The following is a 10057-nucleotide window of genomic DNA, read 5'->3' as shown; positions in this document are numbered from 1 at the left end:
GATGAAGCCTGGTTATAGCACATAAAGATTGTTTGAATACTTCTATATTTTTATGTTCTATTCCTTGGATAGAAGGAACCTTTTTGTTTGATCTTAAGATATGTTTAACTTGCAACATACTGGTTCTGGAAATGATCAAACTAAAGTGGAAATGAAATATTTGTCTTTTTTTTGCCCTATGTAATCCCTCCAGAATTTGTAGACACTTAAGTTTTGTACCAAAATAATGATTTGCATAAGATCAATATGAATCTGTTTTCCTTGTAGCAGGGCATACTAGAAACCCTGGCTACATGGAATGCTGTATTTGAGAATGAGGTATAGAATCAGATATGAACTGCTATCTGATTTTAAGTTTTAAACAGTTTTAGGAACTAAAGTTGAGTTTATGGAGCTAAAGCTGACAAAACACTCTTGGGAAACATTAGTCTGGTACCTGGTTTGTAGAATGGCTGGCATTATAGGTGAATAAATACAGTTGTTTACTTTGAGAAGAGTTTACTTAAATATATAAGTATTGCAGATAAAGTAATGGACTCTAAACTTGGCTTTCTAGCCTGAAGAAAATTATGAAAGTCTAATCTGAGATTCCTTATGAAGTACCTCAACAAAGAAAAATTAAATAGTTCTGTGTAGTTAAGACCATCATGGCTGGATTTACCTAGTGGCAGACTAAATAAATCACATTTATTTTTGCAAATAACCAATTTTCTTCTACAATTACATAGAAGAAAATGTTATGTATCAATGGAAAATTATACCATATCCTTAATGAATTTTAAATTCTTGTTCATTGTCTTTGAACTATTTTTTATCTCCAGGTAGACATATTTTACTTGATATTTTCTAACTTGGACCAGAATCTGACCCCTTGCTCATTTTTTCAGTCCCTACCAAATGCTCAAGTAATCTACTTTCCTTCAATTTCTGGCAAAAAATTCTGACATTTTTTCCCCCAGTTGTGGGGCTTGAACTCAGGGCCGGGCGCTGTCTCTGAGCTCTTTTGCTCAAGCAGTCTTGAGCAAAAGCTCTACTTGAGCCTCAGCTCTACTTCCTGTTTTTGACTGGTTAATTGGAGATAAGTCTCATGGGGACTTTTCTTCCCGGGCTGGCTTGGAACTATGATCCTCAGATCTCAGCTTCCTGAGTAGCTAGGATTAGAGGCATGAGCCACTGACACCTAGTTCTGACAATAGTTTAACATTTCCAATTTTCTCCCACCCTCCCTAGTTCTAGTCAGTGAGAAGGAGAATTTGACAGGTGGCCACATAGCTAGGTTCTCCTTCCCTTCCTGACCTCCCCTCTTATAATAGGATCTACAGAAGACTTTTCATCAGGTTAAGCAACATGATAAATAAGCTTCAAAGAAGTGATCAGCACACATTATCTGGGTAATCTTTGTACCTGAAATTGCTACTATGTGGGCCACTCAGAATGCTGTGAACCTAACATCTGGAAATCTTGACAGATTGCCCTATGACAAAATGAAAACAGATGGTTCAGCTTGTCTTTAATGAACAAAAGAAGAGGGAATGAAAAATGCACTTGACATTGTTCAAAGGAAGGAAGAATGTATCTCCTTTCCTTGAACAGAGCAGTATTTGATTCTTCTTGACTAAACATTAGTCAGGTCCTTCTAAGTCTTCCTTTCAATTGGGCTTCTACCTTGGCCCCCATCCTGATGGACCTGAGAGTCCAGTTTCCAGAAGAATCCTGGGGAGTTTAGAGAGAACCTCCCACGCTTGATATCTGATCATCTTGCTGTGTCTTCATCAAGAATCCTGTCGAGTTGGATTAGCAAGAAACTCCCTACCTTTACTGTTTCCTCTTAACTATTTTCTTTAAATTTTATTGTAAAGTTGATGTACACAGGGTTACAGTTACATAACTAAAGTAATGAGTAAATTTCTTTTCTAGTAGTGTTATCCCCTTCCTCATTTTCTCCTGCTTTTCCTCCCCTTAAGCTCCCCTTCCCCCAAGTTATAAAGTTCATTGCCAACATAGAGTCTAGTGAGTTTCACTGTTGCATTGGTTCACCCTTTGTCCCACAGTTTCTGATTCCAGCTACTTTTTTAAAAATAAAAGATAGGTGGTGCCCATGTAATGCACAAGAACTCTAGATATCTCTGGTAAGAACTCAGATAATTTGACAACCACAGGTAGAGACTGAACCACAAAGGGATGAGTAATTGCCAAACTGGCAGGAAAGAATGAAGTCATTGTTCTGTTAGGTGCATACACGTTGTGGTGACCTCTTATTATTGCCAATTTCAATGATGGAATTTTTTAGAGATGACTCTCAGACTTATCAGATAGGGACTGTGACTCAGTGTGGGACTGTAGTCCCTGTTATCATGAACATAAAGTAATATAAATATTTTAAAAGATGGGTGTTGTTCTGAAGATTCTTCTTAATTCTCCTTGTATCTCTGATACTTTGAAGCTTAATGATTGGCCTGTCAGCCAATTCAAGGCTGATAATTTGTCTACGTTAGATTAAATATCCCTCCCCTTGATAATCAATGCTAAAACACACTCCTATTTTTACTCACTTGGTAGATAGATTTCTCAGGGTTATTTTGTGGGGAAAGATTATTTGGGAGGGTATGTGTGTGTGCAGTTGCATACTCTTTGTGTGAAAAGAATGTATCACAACTCCTAGTGAAGACTACAGATCATTAAGGATGAACACATTTTACACCTCTTAATACACAGAAGCTACGCAGCATACAACACGGTCTGTCCTGATGAAGATGGTGTTTATGTGGATTGTTATACAATGTGTGGCTATTTAAAAAGAAAATGTGGGGCTGGGAAGGTAGCTCAGTGGTAGAGTGCTTGCCTTGTATGCATGAGGCCCTGGGTTAAATTCTTCAGCACCACATAAACAAAAAATAAAGCTAGAAGTGGTGCTGTGGCTCAAGTGGTAGAGCGCTAGCCTTAAGCTGAAGAGCTGAGGGATGGTGCCCAGGCCCAGAAAAAAAACATGTGTGTGGGTCTGTATGTATTCAGATTATCTGGAATATAAACTGAATGAAGGACAGTAGACTGTCAGGCTGAAATATGTGAAACTTCAGTAAACTTTTCACAAGTTAGACAGGACCTTGTGGGAAAACACTGAGGATCAGAGGTGCACTGAAGCAGAAGCCATGAGACTCAGTAGGACTCAGTCCAGTGCAAGGTAAGAGTCTTGTTCCTGTTGTGGCTGTCCAAACAGATAGGCTCAGGGTACCATTACACCATTACACAACCTGCACAAGTCCTCAATGCTATCCCAGAAATGGCCTCTACACAGGTCCCCATAACCCACAGAAGTACACAGTGACAAGACAAAGCAGATGGCATCAATGCCAAACATTGCCATCTCTCAGTCTTTACAACTTAGTTTACCATGGGAGACCAAATAAAGGGAAAGACACAGCCAAAGACAAACAGAGCCAAGAGTGGAATTAATGGTAATTTAATGGAGCAGAGCAGAGAATGGAATATTCATATTTCATTTTAAAACCCTCTTTAAATGAACTCTGAGCAACCAAAGCACAGCAGAGGCACTAGTGTTTTCTGCTCAATTCAGATGCTCGAAGGACTCCATTGTGTAAAAAGAAGGTCTCAAAGCATAATTTTTAAGATACAAATAGACATACACTATGATGAGAATTACTTTAGACAAATAAGACATAGAAGCAGATGGGAAGAGTATGTTCATCAGCTGGTGGTCATCTCCTCAAGAGTGCAGACAGCATTACTTCTGCTTGGTCTTCGGCTGAGCTGGACTTGGAGTGACTACTGAGGGGCAAGACTGAGGAACCTTGGACTGGTTTGGTTCTGGTACCTTGGTATAGCCTGGCTCAGGGACTGTGGTGCAGCTTGCCACAGGGGCACTGGTATTGCATGGCCCAGTCACTGTGGCATAGCCAGGCCCAGGAACCTTTGAAAAGCCTGGCTCAGGGACTGTGGTGCAGCCTGCCACAGGGGCACTGGTATTGCATGGCCCAGTAACTGTGGCATAGCCAGGCTCCAGGATGCTGGCATTGCATGGCCCTGGGACTGTGGCACAGCCAGGATCAGGGACACTGGTGTTGCATGGTCCAGGGACCACAGTGCTGCCTGGCTCAGGGACTATGGTGTATCCCTTCTCAGGGACCTTGCTACAGCCTGGCTCAGGAAGTTTGGTGTTCCCAGGTTGAGGAACATTTGGGTGGCATGGTTCCGTGGTGATGGGAACAAAGGGTACTTTTGGTAGAGGCTGGGAGGGCTGTTTCCTCTGCTGGTCTTGAGGCTGAGGGGGTGGAACAAGGGGCTGCTTCTGCTGGTAGGAACTCATGCTTCAGAGGATGCTGAACCTAGGGACAGAAAGCTGAGTTAGTGGTTTAGAGGACAGAATAACATAGTTTGTTTAGTAGTACAACTCTCTCATTGCACATCCCTTCAGAAGTGAGAAATCCTCTTCTTCTTTCTGTTCCTTGAATTCAGAACCTAGGATGTTTTCCTGGTTCCCACACAATTTTAAAGTAAAAGATAAAGGTGATTTGTGGAGCCCCATGTGGGTGGAGCACTTCTCTCTGCTTCCTTTCTTTTTGAAAACATAGTTCTTTTATTGTAAAGATACTCTACAGAGGGGTTACAGATACATGAGTAAGGTGATGAGTACATTTCCCATTGAGCAGTTACCCCCTCTCTGCTTCCTTTCCACCGAATGCATCTGACACAACCTGTACATAACCTAAGATCTCAACACAAGCAATTCATCACAATAGCAGGCTTGGAGGATTGCTGTGAGGCCCAAGTTTTCAATCATATGAGAAGATGATAAGGCAAAAGGTCTAGAGTCTACCCACTCATGTCCATCCCATAAAGCACATTAGGTCTTATAGGACAACTGGAAATGAATTTCTATATGAGCCTATGGGATTCACCTCTGTGTTTCTGCTTGTGCTGTTGTCTACCACATGCTTTCTGGAAGGCTTTCTTGTGCATCTCTGCTGTCCTCACCTGCTCACCCCAGTGCCTCTGTCAGATTTCACATTACCTTCATTATGTTATTCAAGTCGGTTACCTGTGCTTCCTTCTACTCCTTTCCCTGCTGTATTTTTTAACAAATTAGGCCCTTATATATGTTTTCTAAGCAGTCATACACTCACAGAGTAAAGAAAATATTACTTTTCAGTGTCCATATTTCTAACGTCACATTTTCTATGGCATAACCTCTCAGTGAATTCCACAGGAGGAATAAGAAAATCACTAAAATTTCCTAGGAGATAGCATATCTTCCTGGTCATTTAACAGATCAGCATTTCCCTCCCTTCTCTGTCCACAAGGCCCATGCCTCTCATATGAGGAGAAGGTCAAAGATGTATAAATGGAAGTTGCCCATGCATGAAAATAAACATAATCTTTAGTATGGAAAAGAAGTCTCCATCCATATAAAGCTGTGACAGGAGACTATTGAGAAGTTCCATGTGGGGAGACTTACCTGGGCTGCCGGGAAGTTTGAGTTCTTTCTCCTCGTAGGTCTGGTGTGGAGTCTCTGACCAGCTGGCATTTTATACAGAAAATTAGTCCTGCCTTAAGGAAATAGGATTTCCTTTCTGACAGCTCTGTCTCATCCCAGCGTTTGTGATGAAAGTCTAAGGCTTAACATTTTTTGATGCTTACTGTTTGACAGTGTGTCACCTAGTCCTGTGATCAGTGTCCACCCTTTCTGGTGGTAAAAGGAAATGCAGAAGGCAATGGATTAAGACAGGAGGAAGTTCTTCAATTTCCAGGACCAGAAAGTCATGTTTGCTGGTTAGAACCCTAATCCTATTTAGTTCAGATCAATTCTGTTGGATCATTTCCTATTTGAAATAGGTGTAGGGATACCAATAGACATTTCTGATTTTTTCCAGATGCCTTGCAGGGAAGAGAGGTGCTGCAGATTGAATGAGTCATCTGATTTTCAATTACTCAGTGGACCAATGCCTGGGAGATAAAACGAATGAGAAAAGGCTTCTTTGGAAATAAGTGGTTTTTATTTTGGAGGAGGTCTTTTTTCTTTAAAAAATAGCTTTAGAAAGAATTTACTATACCAGGGTTAAAGTAGGGAGAAATAGAAATACGAAAAGAAGCATTTCCTGTTTCCCATATAGAAAATGAGAGTTAAGGACTCTGAGTTTTGAGAGATCTTTACATGTGTTGGTTCTAGGTACAAGGCTTTTGTTTGTGCCCTGTCAGAAAGTGCATGCCTGTAATACCAGCTATTTTAGAAGGTAGAAGGAGGAAGATCATCAGTCTGAGGTCAATGGGGAGAAAGATGAACTACTGAGACCCTATTTCAGAAAGAAAATACAAGCAAAAGGCTGGAAAAGTGGCTTATGTGGTAGTGTACTTAAAGATCCTTGTTAGATATAAGTGATTTGTAAATGTTTTCTCAAGATCTCCTTTCTTCTTTTTTATATTGTCTCTCATAGAAATAAAAGCTTACTTATTGCTGGCCAGTGGCTCACACCTGTAGTCCTGGCTACTTATGAGGCTGAGATCTGAGGATTGTGGTTTGAAGCCAGCCTGGGTATAAAAGTCCCTGTGGGACCCTTATCTCTATCCACTCAAAGACCAAAAGTGGCACTATGGCTTAGAGGTAGAGCACTAAGGTTGAGCATAAAGAGGATCAGGGACAGTGCCCAGGCCCTGAGTTCAAGCCTTACAACTGACAAAAGCCCCTACATACATTTATTCTAATTAATTAATTAGTAAATTAATTAATTAAGCTGGTCCTGGGGCTTGAACTCAGGGACTGGGCACTGTCCCCAAACTTCTTTTGCTCAAGGCTAGCACTCTATCACTTGAACCACAGTGCTACTTTGGGTCTGAGTAGATTATTGCAGGTAAGAATCTCATGTATTTTCCTGCCCAGGCTAACTTCAAACAGTGATCCTCAGATCTCAACCTCTGGAGGAAGTCTTAAGATGCCATGTTGTACAGAATTTATTCTTGAGGATGGACGGTCAGTAGCACCTGGATCTTTATAATGTGACAACACCTTCCTGGAATATCCTGTCTGTCATGGTCTCTTGGGCGACACAGGAACAAGACAACTCTGGTTTTTGAATTAATGTGCCAGCTATTTGCTCGAAGATTACTAACTTACTAACCAATCGTTTACTAGGCAAGGCCTTTAAGAAATCCAAATGTCTTCAGGTATATGGATAACGCCTTCCTTCACTGTTCTACTAGTGTATTACCTCCCATAAACTTGATAGCCTAGACTCAACCACCATCATTAGCTCCTTCCACTGTTTCTCCAATGGCAGCAATTGTTCTTCAACCTCAATATCACCTGCTTATGACGGATGCTCAGTCAATGGAAAGTCTATTCTTTTCTGACTATATCTGTGGGTGCATAAAAAGGGAGACATGCAAGAAGGTAGGCAGGAAGGAACGAAGGAAGGAAAGTTGAAGAGCGAGAGAAAGAAAAGGAAAGAGAGAAGAATGAAGTAGATGAAAGAGAAATTAAGAAAAAGAAAGGCGTAATTTTAGAAGCATGCCCAGAATTCTTTTTGAGAACCAGAAGGATGCTTTTGCAAATGACTCAGGCCTCATGATACAGGCTGAGAAGAGAGCGAGGATTCCTCAGGGAGTAGATGCCTTCAGTGCCTTCCCCACCCATTTCCTTTCTTCTCCGTGAGTGTTTGAATAGCCTCCTCCCTCCCAAGTGCTGTCATGGCCACCACCACACCTAAGTGCTAGTCGTTTCCTATTACCTCTCCTTTAGGGTTCAATCTAGGCTCCTCTCTTTTCTAAAACCACCCCTGTGGAGTTCCAGACACAGGGGGCTCTGGCCAGATGTTGCTCTCATGCTGGCATTCCTACTACCAGAGGAAAGTTCTTCTTACTCTGTCTTCCATCATACTTCATTGTCCTGACAGTTTTTTTGAACTTTTCCTTTTCTTTCTTTCTTTTTTTTGCCAGTCCTGGGGCTTATACTCTGGGTTTGGGTTCTGTGTCTGAGCTCCTTTTTGCACAAGGTTGTCACTTTAACACTTGAGCCACAGAGACACTTCTAACTTTTTCCTGTGATTAATTGGAGGTGGGTCTCAGATACTTTCCTCCTGGGCTGGCTTTGAACAGCAATTCTCAGAATTCTCAGATCTCAGCCTCCTGAGTAGCTAGGAGTATAGGCATGAGCCACTGCCACCTGGCTTCTTGAACTTTTTTGTGGAGAGTGCCTTGAACTTCTACCTTTACCCAGATCCTGTCATTCTTGTTCATTTGGTCAAGCACTTACAATAGCTGAAAGCTCTTCCTGTACTTCTGAAAGCTTCTTCATGGGCAGTGTTGGGTGTTCCAAAGGATCTGGCCTCTCTTTCAGGGAGAGTAAATCCAGTACCTTCATCTGAGGGTGTGTCCTATAACCTTAGGTACTTAGACTTTTTCCATTAGATTTTCTTCTCTCATCAATGACAGGTAGCTGCTTTGGGCTAACTTTATTATTCAGGGATTCACCAAATCTTTTGGATCTTGTATGTACGTATGTACGTATGTATGTACATATGTATGTATGTATGTGTATGTGTATGTGTTTGTTTGTTTTTGTTTTTGCTTGTCTTGGCTCTATGGACCATTCCCACATGTTGCCTAGGATTCTTCTTTTCCTGACCCAAGGTTTTCTGATGCCACAGTGTGAGCTGTCTGTGGAAATCTGTAGTGCACTTGCACACATGAAAGCTAAAATTTGAACTTTACCTCATTCATGCCCAGTGCACTAGCAACCACACATTGTCAATGGAGGGCATGAGATGAAAGATAATGTTTACCTCATCCTCTAGGACACAATTTTTCAGTTCTCTCAGAAGAGAGAACTTCACAACATACTGATTTTTCCTTTTGTTTAGTTTAATTCCCCCCTCCTCCCCTTGTCCTCTGTCCTAGATTGTGTTCTCTAAGAAACTAGCTGCACAAAAGACTGTCTACAGATCTAATTTAGGGGCATCTAGAGAATGTTATGAAATGCATGTTCCATTAGAGGTACAGAAAGAGGAATACAATTGCTCAATGATAGAAATCAGTGCTCAGTTCAAGGTCAGGGGATTCATTTGATGGGTCAGTGTGAGAAATTTGAAGTTGCTATAAGGTCCTGTCTTCAAAGATTCTGGAACAGAATCTAGAGCATGCTCTAGTCATATGTGACTGCTTAAATGTAAATGTAGAGATTTGGGGCTCTGAAGAGCAGGAACTACCAGGCTTAGACAGCTTTCCTATGCCTGAGCACTGTGGTGTGAGACTATGGTCAGGTTTTATTATGCTCTTCTACATGTGATTCTGTGCCTGGAGTTGACCTGATAATAGTAGTACAATTTTACATCATGATAGGAAGGAGGCAAAGTGTGCTGACAGCCTCAAGGTCTGGGTTGGGCAAGGGTACCCTGGACATGAAGGTATTTTAGAGGGCTAGTCTCTGTTCTGACAGTCCAGGAGCATGCTCTGGGGATCTAGACTCACTAACTTTGTCACCATCAGCATTTTGTTCCTAGCTAACCTGGCCACAATCACCCAGCAGAGTTCTGTTCATCGGCAAATTGCTGCCCCACGATAATGAATAGCCTTCTAATATGTGTCTACCAAGATTCCAGTATGTGATGTGATAGAGAATATGTCAAGTTACTCAGATGCTCTCGCACTGCTTTCTTTATAGGTTCTTAGAAATCAGAAACAGAAGAAATGACTTTCTGCATTTTTCCTAGTCCCCTTTGCGTGCTCTCCAAAGTGTAGTTTGGCAACACTGACTTGGTTCTTGTGAAAGTTCTAGAAAGTTTCTCTTTCCCCACTTACATTAAACCATCAATGTCCTATTACCAAAACTGTTTTCAGGGTGTCTGCTTTGACTCCCAGGTCTTTGATCTATTTAGAGTTGATTCTGGTGCAGGGTGATATATAAGGATCTAGCTTTAGTTTTCTTTTTTCTTTCTAATTGTGAAAATACCGTACAGAGGGGTTACAATTACATGGGCAAGGTAATGAGTACATTTCTTATCAAGCATTGTTGCCTCCTCCTTTGTTTCCCCTTCCCATCCCTTCCCAT

The 10057-nt window shown here is 41.4% G+C and overlaps 1 protein-coding gene across 1 annotated transcript; it reads right to left on the bottom strand.

The window, feature by feature from the left end:
* Positions 1 to 3742: 3742 nt before the first annotated feature.
* Positions 3743 to 4324, bottom strand: LOC105984750 (small proline-rich protein 3-like). The gene has a single exon (XM_013015024.1). The coding sequence runs from the start codon at positions 4322 to 4324 to the stop codon at positions 3743 to 3745; it is 582 nt and encodes a 193-aa protein (XP_012870478.1).
* Between the last annotated feature and the right edge of the window lie 5733 nt (positions 4325 to 10057).

The sequence above is a fragment of the Dipodomys ordii genome, unplaced genomic scaffold, assembly GCF_000151885.1.
Source record: "Dipodomys ordii isolate 6190 unplaced genomic scaffold, Dord_2.0 Scaffold26, whole genome shotgun sequence".
Taxonomy (NCBI): Eukaryota; Metazoa; Chordata; class Mammalia; order Rodentia; family Heteromyidae; genus Dipodomys; species Dipodomys ordii.
This window is presented reverse-complemented; position numbering and strand designations above follow the sequence as displayed.

What these genes read in the sequence shown, in the direction of transcription:
- LOC105984750 (XM_013015024.1), bottom strand. Translation starts at nt 4,324, where the DNA reads ATGAGTTCCTACCAGCAGAAGCAGCCCCTTGTTCCACCCCCTCAGCCT.